This window comes from Centropristis striata, chromosome 10 (assembly GCF_030273125.1).
Source record: "Centropristis striata isolate RG_2023a ecotype Rhode Island chromosome 10, C.striata_1.0, whole genome shotgun sequence".
Lineage (NCBI taxonomy): Eukaryota > Metazoa > Chordata > Actinopteri > Perciformes > Serranidae > Centropristis > Centropristis striata.
In genome coordinates this window covers 36076944-36099041 of record NC_081526.1, presented here as the reverse complement: position 1 = coordinate 36099041, position 22098 = coordinate 36076944, and the positions used below count along the sequence as shown (strand labels likewise).

Here is a 22098-nt window from a genome sequence, read left to right as displayed (position 1 = left end):
CCTCGGCAGTAAATTCCTCAATCACACACATCATCAACTCCTCACTTACAGCTGGTGTATTTCCCACCACCTTCAAACTGGCCCAGGTGACTGCATTGCTCAAAAAACCATCACTGGACCCGACACAAGTGGGCAACTACAGACCTGTCTCACTCCTACCATTCCTTTAAAAAATTCTGGAGCGCACAGAACTGGAGCGTCTTGAACCAAGTCTCCAGGTTCCTTTCTGAGAACAACCTGTACGATCCAAATCAGTCTGGCTTCAAACAGGGTCACTCTACTGAGACTGCACTCCTGTCTGAAACAGAATCACTGTGTCTGGATCGAGCAGCTGGCCAATCATCAGCTCTTTTGTTGCTGTACCTTTCTGCAGCTTTCGACACTGTTAACCACCATATCCTCCTCTCTTCACTCACAGAACTTGGGATTTCAGGTTCTGCGCTCAGATGGTTTGAGTCTTACCTAGCAGTGAGATCTTTAAAGTATATTGGAAGGGAGAAGTGTCCAAACTACAAAACCTTTCCACTGGGGTGCCTCAAGGATAAGTGCTAGGCCGCCTTCTCTTCTCAGTTTACACCACCTCACTTGGCACAATCATCCACAATCATGGCGTCTCATACGATTGTTATGCTGATGATACCCAGCTGTTCCTTTCCGTCCCACCAAACGACCTCACAGTTTCAGAAAAGAAGCAAAGTAAAGCAAAACAAAGCACACAGTGTTGAAACTAAACAGGCTATTATTTATTATTAACAATGGGTGTGTGTGTGTGTGTGTGTGTATGAGAGAGGGAGAGAGAGAGAGACAGAGAGTCAAGATGGCCTCAAGAGTTCAGACTAACGATGATTGTAAAATCCAAAATGGCGGCGGGGAGAAAGGCTTTGGTCTTGGAACACAAAGGACCATGTCGGATTTTAAGCTATGTGTCTGTTAAAAAAGCCAATTTAAAGTATACTGTGTGTGAATTAATGTGACATAGGAAATTAAAGTTAGTTAAGAAGCAAACCTTATACAACCACTTGCACAGATACCCCCAAAATAATACTTAAAACACACATTAACCTAAATCATCAATTAAAGGTTGAAATCATGTGCTTAATATTTTGCTTGGTTCTAACTTATCTAACCCAGTAAATCCACTAAGTCCATATATGGGAAGGGAAAAGAAGGGAAAGCTGGAATTCTTTGCTATGTTTCTGAGAGTATTTACTGTTGGCTCCAAAATCTTGATGTAGGTTTCTTTGTGGCTATATCCCAGATAGGGATATAGCCACAGAGAGTCAGATTTCTCCAATTGTTTTCTAAGGACAGACCCATGCCTGTGCTTTGTGCGTTAGGAGGGCGTTACCGTCCTTGACCTCAGCCTCTAGTTAATGCAGTCTGGCTGATAAAACTGAATTTTATTTTTCTTGTAAGCTTTATTTTTCATTAAAATCTGAAACTACCAACATTATTCTTACTGGACATATTTGGAAGTTGATGAGTCTAACGCACTGAACCCAGACTTCCCAAGATGGGCAGGGAGGCACAGTGCGGCACATCCTGCATTTAAACAATGCAAAAGCTACTGCTGTGACTATTAAATATGATACAGGAAGTTGAGTTTCAGTAACAGATCCATGAGTTAGAAGGTTTACTTGAAGTATTGCACAGCAGTTTATTGTAGAACTCATTGATGTTCTTGCAGCAGCAACTATTTTATAATTCATTGCAATGATCACTGGGTTAAAGGCTGCAGAAATACGTAACAAATTAATTAACCATGGATTTGTACAAATGTGATTGGCCTCACCAGATGATATAATGTGTTTTCGCAAATGCTTTTAGATCAATTAGCTCGTTTGCCCTCTAAAATGGCGTGGTCTTAATTAGTGAAAACCCTCTTAGTGAACTTTATCTTCCCACATTAGCAATCATTTCCCAATCAGCCCAAGCTCTTTAAAAAGACAGGCAAAAATAGCAATTTGCACTCCAGCAGCAACTGAATTGCATAGATTTGCTGATATTTAAGATGACACAATTAATACACAATACAAGATATTTAAACTAGCTTTTGGCTCCTTATTTTGCTTTCATCTCCAGATTCCATGAGCTATTAAAGGATACAGTGGTCCCTGCACTGGCTGTGTCTCTTTACGTATATTCACTGGCTGAGCTTATTCAGTTCTAATTTAGCCATCCTATATGCCTCTTTTTGGGCGCCACACAGGAATGACACCAGCTTCCAGCTGCAGGAACGCTTTAACAATCAATCTGGAATAATATTTCAGTCTCTTACTGCACCCCCAATTGTCAGTTTGATCATTATAACTTTGAGTGTTATAGTGCCTTTATATATGTTTTTGTTCTTAATCCTGAACCCCTACTCTTATTTATGATTGTTGCTTATTTGTTATTGTTTTTTCTTGTCCAGGCTTGCCTACGTTGGCCTCTGTAATTAACTCCTCTGTAAATCCTTATTTTATGTTTCAACCTTACGAAACAAACAGTCACACTAATGGGAGAAACATTGGGAAGGGCCATTCAACAGGAGACACCCCAACACCCCACCATCCTCATAACGAAATGATATTCACATTTGGTAAATAAACCTGCCATTCAAACCTTGTCAGAATATTTCAGATCTCAAGATCTCATCTGAAAATGAAATCAAAAGCAGATGAGAGAATTTCCCCGTTAGTTCAAGTACACATGGCTCAAAGTCACAGCTTGTAATGAAAAATAATGATTTTCTTCTTCAATTCTGAATGTGCAGGAGTGAAAAAACAGCAAGCAATTATGACAGAGAAACATTCTGGACACAGGAATTTTCGCACATACGTCTTAACACATTTGCCAACCGCATTAATACAGATTAGATCATTGAATATCAATAACCATATTAATATACCCAAAGTCAAAACAAGTTGTGATAACTGGACATTGTTGAAGAAATCAGTGTTAATATATCAAATGATTTTGGCTGGAGACAACAACCCCTTCAGGTGTTTAAAGATTTCTTTCACCTTAAGTCCGTATACAACTGGATTAAAGAGAGGATAATAACAAAATGCTTGTAATGTGTTTATGAAATGTGCCTCAGATTCCACATCCACTTCAATTATTGTGACATGATATAAACTCATGCAGGAGAAACTAACCAATATTATCAGGTGGGGTAAACAGGTCTGTGCAGCTTTCATCCTGACATTTCTGCTGCTTCTGTAGCATATTATGAATATTCTGGTATATGTAAATAGTATGAAGAGTATAGGAAAAACTACCATATTCATGATATTACACAGATCAACAATTGATCATACCCACAGTGTTTTTAGTCATGATTGTGGTATATTGCAGAGGTTTGCATATAGAAACATACCTGTCATAGGCCATGGCTGCTAACAGCAAGAAATCTGAAGCACTAAACGAGTAATGGACATAAAATTGAAGGAGACAGGCTGAATATGATATGATCTGTTTTTCAGATAGAATGTCAATTAACAACTTTGGGTACACATTAGTGCTGGTAATGGCAGAGTTCAGGAGCAAAGCTGCAATAAAAATGTACATTGGCTCATGGAGGTCCCTGTGTATCCAGATAAGGTACACAATGATAGCATTAAAGCTGAATGACAAAATATATACCGCCAACATAACAAAAAAGAGTACATACCTGTATATGCCCATGTCTGCATATCCATAAAGAGTTATATATGTTACATTAAATTCATGATCCATGATAAATGTCACAAATTAAACCATTAATTCTTAAGACGGTTAGAATATTGAATAACAAGCACACATGCCTCAACAGGGAACAGAAGTCTTAATAAGAACATTGCATTAACATAGAGCAACAGATACCTGACCATCACCAGCACCTGATGTGTTCATCTTCAGAGATCAGAAAATGAACCATTTGAGTCAGAAGAAATATTTAATAACATTTGTTCACCCTCCATGGATCTCATGAACTCTTCCTCCAAAAGTTGTTATCATGTGAACAAAATGGAGGCCCTGAACACAGAGGTCTTAATGATGATGAAAAGTTTTCATCACATTGCAGTTAGAGCTGTTTCAGGGTTGGTGGGAGGCCCTGATCATTGGCCTGCATGTGCTTTGACAACAGTAAAACACAATTACATGCTCTCGGTCGATTATAACTTAGGCATAGAGCGCACAACAGCAATCACTACAATTATGTGAACAACATGTTGTAACTACGCAACAGGGTCAACTATGTTGGGGTACCTGGTTACAGATATCAATTGCCTCCATCACGGGTCACCAAAAATGTTGGGAATTAAGGATGGCTCTTTTATGAATAAATGATGACCTTGCACAGGGCATCAAATATGTTCAAAAGAGGGTGTTATCATAAATGCTATCCCTCCCATAAGGATAACAAATATGTAGGGATGAACCTGAGCAACACTTTTATGGATCTCACGGTTCAAAACTGTGGTTAGATGGCTATAAGAATTATTAATAATTATCATAAATAATTATTAATTATAAGAAATGAAATGACTTGATTTGTTCTAAGTCAGCCCGTTAGGGGCACCACTCTGTAAAACAGAGAAAATATAGCCAATTCACCTAAATCAGTCTCATAAAGTTATTAAACTATCAATTGGAACACTGATTATTAATTATGAATATAATTATAATCAAATTACCATACAAAGTAGTGGTTGAAGGAATTGTGAATTCTTGTCACAGCAGAGGCCAGCATATCGTTCATAATGTACAACATTAAATAGACAGCATTCGTAATCAAAAGGTATTTATTCTAAACAAGTAAAGCAAATAAAAGCACACATCTATAAACTATAGAGAAGTACATTACAAAAGAGAGGGAACGTGTGTGTGTGTGTGTGTGTGTGTGTGTGTGTGTGTGTGTGAGTGAGTGGGGGGTTGAAGTTCCTCACACAATGAGTCATAAAACTTTCAGCTGTGAAGCCAGTTGACGAGTCAGGCCTTGCCGTGTGGCAGTGTGATCTGTTATAAACTGTGTTTAGTTCCAGTTAATTTAAAATATATCATGTGAAAATCAGTGTGTGAGCAGGTCTGTATAAAGCAAGGTTAACGTACAACTTTTATTGTAACATAAATATCACATAAATATACTTAAAACACACATATAAACCAAATCATTAATTACAGGTTAAATCCTTTCTGCTAAAGTCCTTGCTGATTGCTTAACCTCTGCCCAGTTACATCACTCACGAATCCAGTTGGTGGGGGGGGGGGGTCCTTTTTCAGTGGCAGGCGTGGAAGAAGGAAGTTGAGTTCAAATAATTTGCCGTCTTGCAAATTAAGTTGCTGGTTGTCCTTGTTGTTGAGTTAAGCTTTCTCTGGCAGTATTAATGAACTTTGTGTTCATTAAGGCGACTTCGGTGCGCAGAGACGGTCAGAGTTGCAGTTGGTTCAGAATTCCTTGTGGAAAGGGGATTCTGGATGAAGAAGGCCAGACCTCAGGGCTCTGCAGGAGATGCAGGGGAAGGGCTGGTGGCTCCAGGGTTTCCTCCCATATGGAGCTGCTTCAGCAAGCAGTGGCGAAAGTGCATTGAAATGAATGGGACGGCCGAAAAAAAATGAGCGAAAAAGAACAATAATTGGAGATTTTTAAACATCTACTTCTCTGGCATAATTTCACCTAGAGACTCCATTTAAACTTTAAACAGTAGACACAAGTCTTGTGTATTGGTGTATTAATCCACGTTTCGATAGGTCATATAGTTTTTTATCAATCCCTGTTCAATGACCATGATAATTTTTGGAGAAATTCTGAGATTATAATGGGTGTGTATTGCACGGAATGTTCATGTCACAGTTTGTGACATCATCGCCAGAGTGTAGAGTGAGAGAAAAAATTGTCAAAAAATAAATTTGAAAACCAGGCCGCAAATTCCACTCTACAGAAATAATTTATACATAGAAACGTAGGGAAATTAGTCTTCTCACTCACAATCCTCTGGTAAAGCTGTCAGAGTTATAGTTTGGGCGTAGGACGCACAGATGCGCCACCAACATGCACCAACAGCCTCATTGGCTCCCATATTAAAAATGCGGGAAGATTTCTGAAAAAGGGAGATGGAACAGTTTTTTTAGATCGCTCTAACAAAGCTATTTTTTTATTTTTCTGAAAAAAACCCATATGTAGACGTTCAGGAAGAACTCAGGACGCTCAAAGTGAAGTCAGATCAATGATAGGTATTATGGTTTTGCCAAAAATGCTTTCTGTTCGAGGCCAAAAATTCCAGTCTGTCCACCTCTGCTGTCACTGTGCCGGGACAGGTGTCAGTTAATTCTGTTGATTGCTTTGATCTGATTGCCTTCGATCTTTGATGTGATTACAGTTACAGATACACACACACACACACACACATACACACACACACACATAAGCGCGCACACTCCTCACACATGCATACACATGCTTCAAACACACACACACGCGCACACACACACACACACACAGGTAACTTTATGTTATTTTAATTACACACATACACACACACACAGAGGTAACTATGCAACTATGCAATTTTCGCTACACACACACACACACACAAATGCGCGTGTACGCGCGCACACTCCTCCAGATACACGTTTCACACACTCTCACTCTCTCTCTCTCTCACACACACACACACACACACACACACACACACACACACACACACACACACATTTTGAGGTTAAAGGTCATAGTTTTGAATCTCTGAAGAATCTCATCATAGTGTACCCACATCGGCAGTAGCCCCCGTGGCCCTTTCAGAAATTCCCCAGAGGAAATTTTCTAGTTTGTCATAAAGTCTCATTCTGTTTGTTATATTCTTTGATAATGTTGTTTTACTTTCATCCTTGTGATCTTTCACTAAGTTCTTCATGTGCACCAATGGTCTTACTTCCCCATGCATCAATGTGTTGAAGATTTTTTACTTGTAGGGTTACCTGATCCTTGTGACCTTTTACTCAATTCTGCATGTGAACTTATGGTCTGAGATGCACGTGCTGCAATGGTTTCAATAACGTGTAACATTTTGGAGACTTTAATTTTGTGCGATTGTATGGCGAGCACTTGTATTGTGTTGCCTGCTGAGAATCCCCCTTATTGTCAATCTAGTGTGGAAAGCCATTTATTCTCTGAATGCTCTAGGTCTCTTGTTTGTGGTTGTAAAGTTTCATGGGGCTGTGATTATCCTAGAGGTCACAGCAGCTAATTTTATACACTGAGCTCAAGTTTCGCTCACTAACATCATCACACAAAGAAGAACATTGGGCTCATTGACTCTACAAGAGTCTCAGCTTTCCAGTCAGACCCATTTTTTGCAACTCACAGACTGTTTAGGGACCCCAGGATGCACAAATATTCACATACGATATAATGCATGAGAAAAACTGCTTCAATTATTATCTATTCTCCATGAAGGGAAATACATGTATTCTTTTACCTCTACTATAGTTTATTGACATGAATAACTGCAGCATACTGAGCCATCATTACATTGTTCAAACTGAAAGTACACTTGTTGCAATGGTGCATCATAAAGATAATAGCATGAAAACAAACCATTATATAAAAGACCATTCAAGGATAAGAACATAAATTTCTCTGTAGTAATACAGAAGGAATGACTGTGCTGTAATATCAGTAATACTCACAGTTACATCACTTTTAATACATCAGATCAGTTTGGCTTGACAAAACAACCTCTTTATGTGTTTAGAGATTTCTTTCATTTTAAGTCCATATATGATTGGATAAAACAGAGGATAATACAAAAACGCTTGGAAAGTCATAATGAAATGTAAATCAGATCCTAGTTGATTAATAATTACATCATATGCACACAAACAGGAAAATAGACTTAAAACTATCACATGGGGTAAACAGGTTTGTGAAGCTTTAGTTCTAACTTCTCTACTGCTTCGATAAGATATCGTAAGTATTCTGATATATGTAAAGTATATAAAAAACAAAGGGAAAAGTGCCATGCTTAACAGAGCAAACACATCAAGCATAGCTCGTACTCTTGAAGGCACACAGTGGAGAGTGTAAACTAAATTGTTACAAAAAATTGCATTCAAAGTTAAATGGCAGAGTTTTGAATCAGCACTCAGTATAACTGGAACTGCAAGTTCACAAAAAGGTACAAGCCAAGCTAGAACCAGAATTAAAGTCACAGTGTATTTTCTCATGATTGTCGTATATTGCAAAGGTTTGCATATAGAAACATACCTGTCATAGGCCATGGCTGACAACAGAAAGAAATCTGAAGCACTAAGGGAGTAAAATACAAACAACTGAAAGAGACAGGCTGAATATGAAATTATATGTTTTTCAGATAAAATATTGATTAACAAATTTGGGTACATAGCAGTATTGTAAACAATAGAGTTCATTAGCAAAGCTGCAATGAAAATGTACATTGGCTCATGTAGGTTCCTGTGTATACAAATAAGGTACACAATGGTGACACTGAAGCACATTGCTAGAATATACACTGTAAACATAATAAAAAAATAGAAATACCTGTATTTGCCCATTTCCTCATATCCATAAAGAGTTATATAAGTCACATTTAAGTCATCATCCATGAGGAATGTCACAAATTAAACCATCAATGCATATGCAGCTCTAAGATGTGTAGGACAAGCACAAATTATAAAACTGATGTTTTTTTTACGATTAATATTGCATTATATTCTATGACATAGAAAATGTATTTGATTGTGTCTCTTACTTAAAGATACTTGACCTTCAACTGCGCTTTGTGTGTGCTCAACTTCAGAGATCAGTTGTGTTGTGAACTATTTTAGTTGGACAAAATGCTTTATGACATTAGTTCACCCTCCATGGATCTCATTAACTTTTCTATCAAGAGTTGTCATGTCAACAACTTCATCAAACTCTGGAGGCTTTAACCCTTGGTGTTTAACTTTGTTGACATGAGATGTTTGTTATCTTAACTTTCTTACACTTCCTTAAAAAACGTAATCAACTAAATAAATTACCTCCTCATTCTATGTCAAGTTCAACTTTAGGTTGCAATTCACAATTTGATAAATATTAACTTTCAAGTTCTACAAGCAATGAGATACAATATGGTCTTTGCTGTTTAAACATTTTGCGGGCACTGCATGGGCCTTTCATCAGCTACTACTACCAATTTGTGAACACAAGATACCCAATTTTCTTCTCCACCTGTATTGCTCATGCTCATCGTCTACTGAGAGATACTGAGAGAGAGAATGAAATGGTCTCTGTTAATATCCAATGAACGTTTTTGAGGGCACAAGACGAGACACAGGAGAGTTACTGTGTGGCAATATGCAGACATTTTGGACAAAAGGTGAACTTAACTGACTTTTTCTTCATCTGTTGATTGTCGGTTGGCATACCATCTTAAAGGTGCATTACCTCCACCCATTAAACTGTAACCAGCTGCTGAATCAAGTGCCACAGCTAGAATCAGGGTTAGGGTGACCTCTATGACAATGATACAATATGCTGCCTATTACTTTATTTCTATTTTCTATTATTATGTATTCTCTATTAAAGGGATTTTGCTTATTTCCTATTATTACTGATCTGTTGGTGCATTGGACTGCACACATCTGTATCTATAGTTTAATGTTTCTCATTTTATCTTTACAAAATGTTTTGCTGTAAACAAACTTGCCATTTCAGTCTTGTCAAAAGGCCTCTGACAAAAAAACTAACAAAACAGACCACCCACCATGCTCATACACACAGTGATTGTTTGCTAAAGCATGGTCAAAAGTCATAGCAGAACGTGGTAAATAATCACTTTCTCTTGGGTCAGAATGTGCAAAAGTGGAAAGAAAAAAAAACTGTGGGCAAATACAATTGTTATTCAAAAGTATAAACCTATAAGTATAAAAGTATACTTTCATGTTGGAGAAGCCCTTCAATGTTGTTGTTTTTTGTTTTTTAAATAAGTGCATACATTAAATACCTTTTCAAGACTTCACATCTATGCACTATTATTTAAAGAATTCATATACAGTGGTGATCACTATTAAATTATTAAATAATTAATAATAATAATATAATTAAATAAAGGCTGATACAAAACAATTTGTACTGATAACTGATATCCTATGCACTTGAAATGGAGAAATTGATTAAGGATATGCTGAAAAAATTAAAAATCCCCCATTAAACAAGACAATATTTAAAGTCTGATGCCAAAAATGTGATTGACATCCCCTCAAACCCCTGGAAAGCCAACTTCCAATTTTAGGGGAAACCCTGTTTTATTAAAAAACTACAACTCCCTAGACCTCTCTTCAGAACTTATGTAGTTCTTCCATTTTATGTTACACAACACAGAAACAGGACTCAAATGCAGCACTCTGGAGGCAGAAACAGGAGGTAACCAGTCTTTAATCACAAGCAAAGGTTCGGTACACGGATGTTCAGTCAGGCAAGGCAGGCAAATAATCCAAAGGGATGAGGCAGAGGCAGAGTCCAAAAACAGGCAAGGGTCAAAACCAAAAAGCACACTAGGAAAACGCTGGAGAGTAGGACACACGGTACACTGACAATCTGGCACAGGAGAAAGGGACACAAAGAGTTTAAATACAGAGAGTCGATGAGGTGATGAGACACAGGTGTGTGATTAGGGGGCGGGGCTACCGCCAGGGAGCCTGGTGTAGGCAGAGGAGGGGCTGACTGTGACAGTGGGGGAGCAGGGATGATTGGAAGATGTGAAAGCTGATGAGTTCAGAATGATTACCATTTATGTGGAGCCGGACAGGTTGAGTGCGGTGAGACAGTGGTTTGGCTCACCAGTGCTCTCTTCACTGGTGCCTTGTCTTTTACTGGGCAGGATGCAAGAAAATGTCCTGACTCTCCGCAGTAGATGCACCTGCCCTCCCGCAGGCGTCGCTGTCGCTCTTCTAGAGAGAGCCGGGCTCGGCCCGGCTGCATGGGCTCCTCTGCAGCTGACGGTGGCGCTGCAGTGCTGGAGTGCTGTGGCGAGTGACCCATGAATGGCTTCGTCGGCCCCCTCTGCCTGAGAGGGGGCCTTCTCTCTTTCCACCAGTCTAATGTCCGTGCAAATGGCGAGGGCAATAAGAGAGTCCAGGTCAGTAGGGAGGTCCAAGGGAACAAGGAGGTCCTTAATGACGGCGGAGAGACCATGAAGGAAAGCGTTGAACAGCGACGCCGAGTTCCTCCCGTTGTCGGCCGCTAATGTGCGGAACTCAATGGCACAATCCGTGACGCGACGTCTGCCCTTCCGTAGCGACATCAGAGCCTGGGCCACCTCAAGACTGGGAGAGGTAGAGTCAAAAACCTTGCTCAGGGAGTTCATGAAGCCATCCAGGGAGTAGCAGATGGGAGAGTCCCGTGCCCATTCAGCTGGGGCCCAGGCCTCTGCTCTGCCAGACAGATGCCACCTTCGCTCGCTCGGAGGGAAAACTCCCGACTCCCGATTTAAATGATTCCGTGGCTATTCCACGGATTTTGAGTTAACCAAATCCGTGGCTATTTCACGGATTCCTGTGAGACCAGGTTGCCATAAGATAAGTAGTAACTACTCTGAATATTGCCCTAGGTGTAAGACTGAAAAAGGATCCCTTCTCCACATGTTCTGGACATGTAGATGTTTGGAGCAGTACTGGAGATCTATCTTGGACATTGTTAAAGGAATTGTGGGAGTGGAAATCCCAGCCAATCCACGGTTAACACTATTGGGGGACCTGTTGGTTTTACCAGTTAATATGAGAGTCAACACTCGCTTCTTCAGATTAGCCCTAAATGCAGCCAACAAATGTATACGTAGCTATCAACTGGCAGAGCGAGGACCCCCCTGGTGTTTCTTTGTGGCTTAAAGAGCTGTCGTCATACCTGCCATCAGAAAAGATCCTGTTTAATCTTAGGAAAAATGTTGGGGAGGATTTGTAACCTTTCTACATAATAGAGCTTCTCCTATAGGTGACGTTCATGGTCAGAATTGAAATAGGGCTTGATTCTGGAATTCACTCAATGTTTGGGTAAATAGCCTAAAAAGTAAGGTGTAATGTAACATTATGTGTGAGAATGATAGAAATAACAGCAGGAAGCCTGGATAAGTTTATCTATCCTGTACCAACCTCTGTACGTCCTTTTTTGTTTTACTTCTATAGTTTTTTTTTCTACGGATGTGAGTATGGGTTATTATTGTTTTTTGTAACTTAATTTGTTTTATTGTTATTATATTTTAGTTCATTTATCTTTTCCTTATCTTTATTGTTTTTATTATTATTGTCGTTGTTAGCAATTTTTTTTTTACATTTTATCGTTATTTCATGAGGAAGGAGGGGGCGGTTAATACGTAATGTTTTTATGACCAGAGGGGGTGTTCCATCAACGTGGATTAAGGAAAAGCCTGGCTTAATATGATAAGCTAACTGTCAAGCTTACTTTAGCTGTGTGTCAAATAATTCCAGAAAACAATATCCCAAAAGTCAGTTCCGCCACGTTTCTGTTCGCGCGCGTGTCACTTTTGTCATGTCCGTGTTCAGACTTAGTTTTTTTATGTTAGAGTCTGGTTTAGACATTTTTTCTCACAATTTGACAAGGCATGAATTTATATTCCTATTTCAGTCAATCTGTTATTTAATTCATGCAACTTTTGTTTTAATGTGAACCGTTTATTTGAAAGATAAACATGTATAATTTAAGAAAAGTGTGTAAAAGGTTTTAGTAGTCCTTGATTCATTCATTTTGTCCACGCTGTTAAGACAAAAAAAAACATTAAATGCATTCTAAACCAGGACCTCCTGCTGTGGTAAAATGTATACTTACATCATTCTCTAGTTACTTTATCTCCAATTTAATTATTACATTGTTAACTTTTTGTCTCCATTTCAAGTTTTTGGTTTTCAGTTCCCATAAGCATATAACGCTTGCAGATCGAGCTGACATCCTGTCAAAGAAAACATGTCAAAGAGACCACTTCCAAGCTCATATACACAGTCGTTTGTTGAAGCACACATGGTCGAAAGTCACAGCACAAAGTGAAAAATAATTATCTGTGAGCAGCAAATATTGTTCTTCAAAAAAAGTTGTGAAATGCAATAAGATGAGATAAACTTTTCTGGAACATAAGTATATGCAGATTTAATCTAAACACAATTAGTCCTCTGGATGAATACACTTTAACTTGCTGATTATCAGTATGTGACTGTGCTATCAAAATATGCAGAGTCAACAGTATAAATATGAACGTCATCACTTGGCAGATATTATGTTTGCTAATGAAATGTATAACAGTAAAGTGAACTTTGAAGAAAAGTCCGTGCAAGTTGTGATTACTTAATATAGTAGATTTTTTTTAATAACTGAAGAAATAAGACATTGCATTGTTGAAGGTCAAGTCACTCTTTGCTTTTTACCATACTTTCCTGTTAGAGAGGCTCTTCAATGTTTCACCTGAAATATCTTTAAAGAACTCACATTGCATGATTCATTCTGAAGAAATGGCTGTAAAGTGTTAATCAGCGTTAATACATCAAACCTTGTTGGCTGGAAGGAACAACCTTTTGAGGTGTTTGGAAATTTCTTTCATTTTGAGCCCGTATATAAGTGGATTAAACAAAGGCTGATACAGAACTATTTGTAACATCATTATTAAGCGTACAGATTTCGGCAAATTAGATTCCACTCGAGCTATACTGATTTCATATGCACTCAAAATGGAGAAACTGATTAAAACCATCAGGTGGGGTAAACAGGTCTCTGCTGCTTTTTTCCTGACTTCTTTACAACTTCGATAGGTTATTATAAATATCTTTGTGTATGTAAAAATTATGAAGAGCATAGGGAGAATTGTGACATCTAACAAAGCCACTACACCAAATATAGTAATTATTCTTGATGTTACACACTGAAGTCTGTAAATTGCATTATTACAAAATATGGCTTTTAAAGTAGAGCTACACAGTTTAGTTTTAGCGCTGAGTATTACTGGGACCAAAGTTTGACAAGCAGGCAGAAGACAGGCAACAAACAGGAAAATACTTACAGTGGTTTTTGTCATGATAGTTGGATATTGAAGAGGTTTACATATAGAAACATATCGGTCATAGGCCATGGCTGACAATAGTAAGAACTCTGAAGGGCCGAAGGTGTAATAAACATAAAACTGAAAAAGACAAGCTGAATATGATATGACCTGATTTTCAGATAAAAAGTCTATCAGAAGCTTTGGGTAAACACTAGTGCTGTAAAGAACACAGTTCAATAGCAAAGCTGCAATAAAAACATACATAGGCTCATGGAGGTTTTTGTGTTTCCAGATAAGGTACACAATCGTTAAATTACAGCATATTATTAACAAATATATTATGAATATAATAAAAAAATAAACATATCTGTATTTGTTAACTTCCACATGCCCACCAAGAGTTATAATTGTTAAATTCAAGTCATCATCCATTAATGTTGTCTTAAACTAAATTTTCAGTAAAGTTCAGTAAAAAAAAAAAGCAGAGGACATAACCAGTGTGCATGAATAGATGAATAGTGATTCATAAAAGAAGTCTCTTACACCAACATCCAACCTATATTGAAGTGACTTATAACTATATGTCTTAATTCCAACATTCAGAAGTGAACTGTTCTGAGTCAGTGCAAATGTTAGTATTAGATTGCTTAACCCTCCAATGATCTCATTAAACTGCAAAAACAGATAGGGAGCAATTTATCAAACTCTGGAGGCCTAAAGTCACAGCTGTTTTGTTGTTGTTTTTGTTTTAAGTTGAACATGTGCCCCAGTGCACAAACTCCAAATATGAACTGCAGTAGTCCATGATGACTAAGTCATGGGAACAGCTGTGACCATCTGCCATTGGCTGTTTGGTATCTGATGAGAGGTGATATTTGATGTTGTTCACTGCCTACGGAACTGTTTCCCACAATGGTAGTCATTTTATTGTCCCATGTGAGTTGTCAAAGTCATGTAGAGGCTTTTTTAGTGACATCGCTGCTTGTGGTCAGAAGAATTGAACACAACCTTATTAGCTGTGAAGGTGACTTAAACCTGTGACTTATACTAGCAGATCCTTGCTTCAGCCAGCCCTGCAAAACACAGGCTCAGTTCTAATAAGCTGACGGATATGAATGTCTCTGGTGAATATACTCGTCAGCTTTCTCATGACACTTACACTGTTTTAATTTAATGCTCCTTTTATTTACCTCAAACTATTAGCTGCAATAGCTTTTAACAGCTTAATAGTCTGTTTCAATCTATAAGAATAGTAGTTATGGTCTGCTGGTATCTGATGATAGATGAGAGGCTTTCCGTGACTTGAATCATGACCTTTCAATGCACATATACGTCACTTTTGTGAATTCAACACTCTCTTTCTGAAAATGGAAAGTACTTTTTTTTTCTACTTTTAATAGTAGAGCCATCAGTGCGGTTTGATCTGCAAAGTTCTGATGGTCAAACAGGGTGAACATCCTGAGTGCACTGTTTGCTTTAGCTTGGTGAGTTGCAGGTCCTCTGTGGTCACTGTCTTTATCTCAGCAAGCCTGCAGTTGTTCACTGTATAAGCTCCTCATGACAGCATGGACCTTTTCATCCACACATTCACTGAGTGAGTAGTTAGAGCCACAGAGAGGATTTCTTTGGACCTATTAAGTGCGTCTGCTTCAGGGTTGTCTTTGATTGGCATAACTAATCCCTGATGTTGTCGGGACCAATGGAATTCAAATATGATCTGAGGTTAGGACGATGACACAGGTGGCTTGGGAAACTGTCACTTCCAAAGCAAGTGACGAAACCAGTGAGCCTCCCAGCTATAAAACTGCAGTCTTATACTGATGTCTTGCTTCAAAGGACCATCCTCACCAAAGGAGGGTGACTAAAGGCCCAACAGGAACACTGAATGTAGCTGATTAGCATTCCAAAAACAAGGAGGCCATCATTTTGTCCCAGAAGTGTGATTAGATAGCTAACCTATCAGATGATGACATCAACATCTCTAACCACAGTTCAGAAAATGGTCATAATCCATCTGACAGTGACATCACCTCTGAATTCCCCTCTTTGTCTGGCTACATAGAGCAACAACAGAAAACTCAGAAATAAACAAAGTCCATCTGTGGCATACCTGTTCCAACATTAATATTAGTTGAGTGAAAGCCGTAAATAAGTAAATGCTGGTCTGCGTAATGGTTATGAACCAAATGTTAAATACATCCATTATTTGTGGTGTAGAGGACTTGCTAACAAATTGGATGCTTTACTCTTAGTTGAAATATAATTTGATTATGTGCTTAAGAATGTGCAAAAGTGGAAAACAAGAAATCAAATGTCATTGTTCTTCAAAATAATTTAGTTTGAAGATAAAATGATAAAAGTTTGGAGAAGTAGTGACAGCCAAGTAATTTGGCAAGATCAGGCAAGGCTCCATAATTTGTATGGTGGGCAATTTCATGTTTTAGCAGCCAGTAAAGGCATTTAACGCACCAATTATTGCCTCATGCTCCATGTTAATCACTGGCTCAAAGGCTTCAATGATTGACATGCCTAGCACATGATAAACATGAAAGTTATAAGTAATTTCATAATAGATGTTTCATTTTAGTCAGTGTACTGTATTAACATTATTTATTGCTTTTGCTTGCTGCCATCTCAATGCTAGTGCGATGGTGTTGGGCCTACGCAACGGAGAATTAAATATGTTGGGGTATCTGGTTACAGAGAACAATTGCCTCCATCACGGATCACCAAAAATGTTGGGAATTAAGGATGGCTCTTTTATGAATAAATGATGACCTGGCACAGGGTGTCAAATATGTTAAAAAGAGGGTGTTATCATAAATGCTATCCCTCCCATAAGGATACCAAATATGTAGGGATGAACCTGAGCAACACTTGTGTGGATCTCACAATTTATAGATGGCTATAAGAATTATTAATAATTATCATAAATAATTATTAATTATAAAAAATGATATGACTTGATTTACTCTAAGTCAGCTCGTTGAGGGGCACCATCTGTAAGAACAGAAAAATATAGCCAATTCACCTAAATCAGTCTCATAAAGTTACTAAACTATCAATTTGGAACACTGATTATTAATTATGAATATAATTATAATCAAATTACCATACTAATATTTAGTAGTGGTTGAAGGCATATTGTTCATAATATACAACATTAAATAGACAGCATTCGTAATCAAAAGGTATTTATTCCAAAAACAAGTAAAGCAAATAAAGCACACATCTATAAAGTATAGAGAACTACCTTACAAAAGAGAGGGAACGTGTGTCTGTGCGTGTGTGTGTGTGTGTGTGTGTGGGGGGGGGGGGGGGGGGGGGGTACACAAATATACAAATATACTTAAAACACACAAAAAACCAAATCATTAATTACAGGTCAAATCCTTTATACTAAAGTCCTTTCTGATTGCTTATCTGAGCCCAGTTACATTACTCAAGAACCCAGTTGAAAAGGGGGGAAATCCTTTTCCAGAGGCAGGTGTGGAAAGAAGGAAGTTGAGTTCAATAATTTGCCGTCTTGCAAATTAAGTTGTTGGTTGTCCTTGTTGTTGAGGTAAAGCTTTCTCTGGAAATTCGGGAGGCGAGCAAAATTGAAGTAACCAACATGAAATTAGCGAGCATAATATTGTTAATATTTTAATATAGTACAAAACATGTTTATCATACTCGGTCTTGTAGAGCCATCCGCTAAATTTAGAGTCAGCTAACTATTTTGGATTAAATCTGCTAGTTAGATTTTTTACCATCGCGGCTCGCAGAAGACTGAGGGGTGAACGAGCAGGCTCATCATCTCCTGCAAACTTAAAAAAAAGAGTCCAACATTTTTTGACCTTTTCTCCGTGACATGTCATGTAAAAGTTGTAAGCGTGTAGACAGGTAGAGACAGGTAGTGGTTTTGAGGGTTCAGGTAATGGAAAATACACCTGACCTCTCATCCCCTAAGTGTTCACGTATAGACCATACGATGTTGCCATTGCGCTTTCAAGCGTATCACAGATGCGGTTAAAAGCTTGATATACCAACTTTTTGTGGAGAGGGCATGGTGCATCAGCTGCAGGAGAGAGGTGTGGATAGGGCTCAGGAGAGCAGCGCCAGGTGAGAGTGATTGAGATCATCTTCGCGCTCTGTCTATCTCTGCTGAAGAACCCACAGTAGCGCCAGAGTACGCCACATTGGCGCCCAACATGATTCAGCAGTAATAAAAAGGAAAATAGAGGAAGAAATGAGAGTCCCAGCAACCAGTGACCACGCTGGCACAGATGTTGGCGGAGGTTGCTGCAATGAGCCGGGACCAGGCTACTCTCAACATTGAACAGCTGGCAGCTCTCCAGTTCCAGGTGGGGAGACAGGCCGAGCTGCTGGAGGTGATGGTGAGTTGGGCAGGGGCAGCATCATCAGTCCCTTCGCTCGCTGGAATCACGCTCCAGAAGACAGCAGCTCATGATCACCCTCAGATGTTCCTGGATATGTTTGAGGCAACAGCGACGGCTTACAACTGGCCCGGCGGAGGAGTGGGCCGTGCAGCTGCTTCCCCTACTGTCAGGGGAGGCGCAAACGGCGGCACTTGGCCTGCCTGGACCCTCCAGATGTCGATTTCGAGCAAGCGGTCCTTGACCGTTTGGGTTTTTCGTCAGAAGACCAGCGCCGCAGGTTCCGCAGGACCAAGCTGGGACCTGCTGAACGCCCGTTCGTTTTTGCTCAGCAGCTGAAAGATGCGGCGGTGCCTCCACAGGAGGCTCCGCAGGTGCCCGTGTTTGACTCCATGGAAGATTTTCCACCCGAGCAGTCTTGAGTCAGTCTTGTGCGCCCTGACGCAGTTTTAACATATCCACACTTCTCATTGCGCAGGGACAGACTATACAGAGTGAGTCCTGACACTCAAGACAGATGAAATAATTACCCAGTTGTTGGTGCCAAGAAAGCTATTTCCTGGTGGCTCATTTTAACCCAATGGCTGGACATATGGGGTGCGAGAAAACACTGTGTAATGGCCAATTTCTACTGACCAGGCATTTGGGCAGACGTGCGCCGCTGGTGCGTGTCTTGCCCTGAATGCCAGTTGGTTAACCAACCGGCCGTCCCGAGAGCGCCCATTAACACTGATTGAGGTCCCGTTCGAACATATTGGGATGGACCTCATCTGGCCATTTCACCGGAGCACAGGGGGATATTGCTTTGTGTTAGTTCTCATGGATTAAGCAAGGCGATATCCAGAGGCAGTGCCGCTGCGCACCATCTCTGCAAAGAGTGTGGCGCAGGCGCTGTTTCAAGTTATCTCCCGAGTCAGGATCCCGAAAGAGATCCTGACTGACCAAGGCACCCAGTTTATGTCACGAACACTGAGAGAACTGTGTGGATTATTGGGCATCGAGTCTATTCGAACCAGTGTTTACCACCTGCAAACTGACAGCCCCGATAAGCGCCTTAATAAGACTTTGAAGTCCATGATCTGTAAGTTTGTGCGCGATTATAGTCATAATTGGGATAAATGGCTAGATACCTCTGCTGTTTGCAGTGCAAGAGGTACCCCAGGCCTCCATGGGATTTTCTCCCTTTGTACCGCTGTTTGGCAGGAACCACGCAGGGTTTTGGACCTGGTTAATGAAAGCTGGGAGGAAGGTCCATCCCCAGTAAAAACAAAGTCCAATACGTCCTGGACCTGAGAGCAAAACTCCACACACTGGGTCAGTTATCACATGAGAATTTGCTCCGGGCCCAGGAACGCCAGCAGCGGCTGAACAACAGATGATCTAAGTTAAGACACTTTTAAAGTGCTTGTATTACTTCCATATTCCACCTCCAAATTACTCGCCAAGTGGCAAGGACCCTTTGTGGTCACACGATGAGTGGGTGATGTTGATTATGACCTTTTGCGATCTGACAGGAGGAGCTACGCAGATTTATCACCTCAACCTCCTTAAAGCATGGAGAGGGCTGAGTCCGTTTCCCTGGTGACGGCAATTTTAGAGAGAGATGACTTGGGGCCTGAGGTTCCAAAATCGACCAATCCTGCCTTGCTCCTTTGCGAAAACCATCTCTCACCGTCCCAGAGAGCAGATATTGCCAGGTTGCAGCAGCGTTATGCCGATGTGTTCTCCCCCCTACCAGGATGCACAAGCCTTATTCAACACAACTTTGAGACTCACCTGAGCGAGATGGTGCGTTCATGGCCCTATTGGTTACCTGAGCACAAGAGAAAAGTGGTTCAGGCAGAATTGAAAGCTTTGCTGTTATCTCCTTTGCTGGAGATAAGTGTAATAGAAGAGTCCAACAGTGCCTGGTGTAGCCCCTATCCCTTTCTGTGTGGACTATCGGTTTCACGGTTTGACGCCTATCCAATGCCTATCCAATGCCCCGTGTTAAATGTGTTTTGAACAAAATAAAATTTCCATAAGATCATCTCTGTGCTCTGTCTATCTCTGCTGAAGAACCCACAGTGGCATCAGAGTACGCCACATTTGGTATCACCGTTTTGGTGCATAAAAAAAACCTTTTTAAAATAAACAAGTGACGCTCAGCCTGGCCGGGGGCAAGGAAAGCCTGGCAGCCCGCCAGGCCTATAAAGCCTGGGGGAAACCCTGCATAATTGTAAATTTACTATCAAAATACCCAGAGTCAACAATATAAATATGAAAGTCATCACTTGTAAAGGCAGAGTTCATGTTTGCTTAAATGTATAACGGTAATGTAAAATATGAAGAAAAAAAAAAGTCTGTGCAAGTTGTGATTATTTAATATTGTAGAATATATATTTTTAATAACTGCAGAAATAAGATATTATATTGTTGAAGCTCAAGCCACTCTTTGCTGTTACCATGCTTTCCTGTTAGAGAGGCTTTTTCATGTTAACATACCTTTAAAGAATTCATATTTCTGTACAGGCCTTTCTTCTGAAATAATTATGCAGAGATAATCAGTGTTAATACATCAAACCTTGTTGGCTGGAAGGAACAACCTTTTGAGGTGTTTGGAAATTTCCTTCATTTTGAGCCCATATATGAGTGGATTAAACAAAGGATGATACAAAATTACTTGTAACATCATTATTAAGCGTACAGATTTCGGCAAATTAGATTCCACTCGAGCTATACTGATATCATATACGCTTAAAGTGGAGACACTGATTAAAACCATCAGGTGGGGTAAACAGGTCTCTGCTGCTTTTTTCCTGACTTCTTTACAACTTCGATAGGTTATTATGAATATCTTTGTGTATGTGAAAATTATGAAAAGCACAGGTAGAATTGTGACATCTAACAAAGCCACTACACCAAATATATTAATTGTTCTTGATGTTACACATTGAAGACTGTAAATTGCATTATTACAAAATATTGCTTTTAAAGTAGAGCTACACAGTTTAGTTTTAGCACTTAATATTACTGGGACCACAGTATGAGAAGCAGGCAGAAGCCAAGCAACAAACAGGAAAATACTTACAGTGGTTTTTGTCATGATAGTTGGATATTGAAGAGGTTTACATATAGAAACATATCGGTCATAGGCCATGGCTGACAAGAGTAAGTATTCTGAAGGGCCTATAGAGTAATAAATGTAAAACTGAAAAAGACAAGCTGAATATGATATGACCTGTTTTTCAGATAAAAAGTCTATCAGAAGCTTTGGGTAAACACTAGTGCTGTAAAGAACACAGTTCAATAGCAAAGCTGCAATAAAAACATACATAGGCTCATGGAGGTTTCTGTGTTTCCAAATAAGGTACACGATAGTTAAATTACAGGATAGTATTAACACATATATTATGAATATAATAAAAAAATAAACATATCTGTATTTGTTAACTTCTACATACCCACCAAGAGTTATAATTGTTCCATTTAACTCATCATCCATTAATGATTTGTCAAATAGCATTATTATATACCATAAATATATATATACAGAGGCTATTACCAGTGTGCATGAATAGTGATTCATAAAACATCCATGTCCAACCTGTACTGAAGTGACTTATCACTATATGTATACAACTCCAACATTCATAAGGTAACTGTTCTGAGTCGGTGCAAATATTAGATTGCCTAATCCTCAAATGACTTCCTGCAAAAATAGATACTCA

General features: G+C 39.4%; 3 protein-coding genes and 1 pseudogene across 3 annotated transcripts; all 4 read right to left on the bottom strand.

The window, feature by feature from the left end:
- Positions 1-2948: 2948 nt before the first annotated feature.
- On the bottom strand, positions 2949-3720 carry LOC131978979 (olfactory receptor 4C12-like; annotated as a pseudogene).
- A 3846-nt stretch (positions 3721-7566) lies between these two features.
- LOC131978975 (olfactory receptor 6N2-like) lies at positions 7567-8589 on the bottom strand. Its single transcript, XM_059342825.1, has one exon. The coding sequence runs from the start codon at positions 8587-8589 to the stop codon at positions 7675-7677; it is 915 nt and encodes a 304-aa protein (XP_059198808.1). The 3' UTR covers positions 7567-7674.
- A 4925-nt stretch (positions 8590-13514) lies between these two features.
- Positions 13515-14441, bottom strand: LOC131978669 (olfactory receptor 6N2-like). The gene has a single exon (XM_059342380.1). The coding sequence runs from the start codon at positions 14439-14441 to the stop codon at positions 13515-13517; it is 927 nt and encodes a 308-aa protein (XP_059198363.1).
- A 6504-nt stretch (positions 14442-20945) lies between these two features.
- LOC131978668 (olfactory receptor 11H2-like) lies at positions 20946-21872 on the bottom strand. The gene has a single exon (XM_059342379.1). It carries the CDS (start codon positions 21870-21872, stop codon positions 20946-20948), a length of 927 nt encoding a protein of 308 aa, XP_059198362.1.
- Between the last annotated feature and the right edge of the window lie 226 nt (positions 21873-22098).

Coding starts and splice junctions, on each gene's coding strand:
- LOC131978975 (XM_059342825.1), bottom strand. CDS start 8,589: ATGGATGATGACTTAAATGTGACTTATATAACTCTTTATGGATATGAG.
- LOC131978669 (XM_059342380.1), bottom strand. CDS start 14,441: ATGGATGATGACTTGAATTTAACAATTATAACTCTTGGTGGGCATGTG.
- LOC131978668 (XM_059342379.1), bottom strand. CDS start 21,872: ATGGATGATGAGTTAAATGGAACAATTATAACTCTTGGTGGGTATGTA.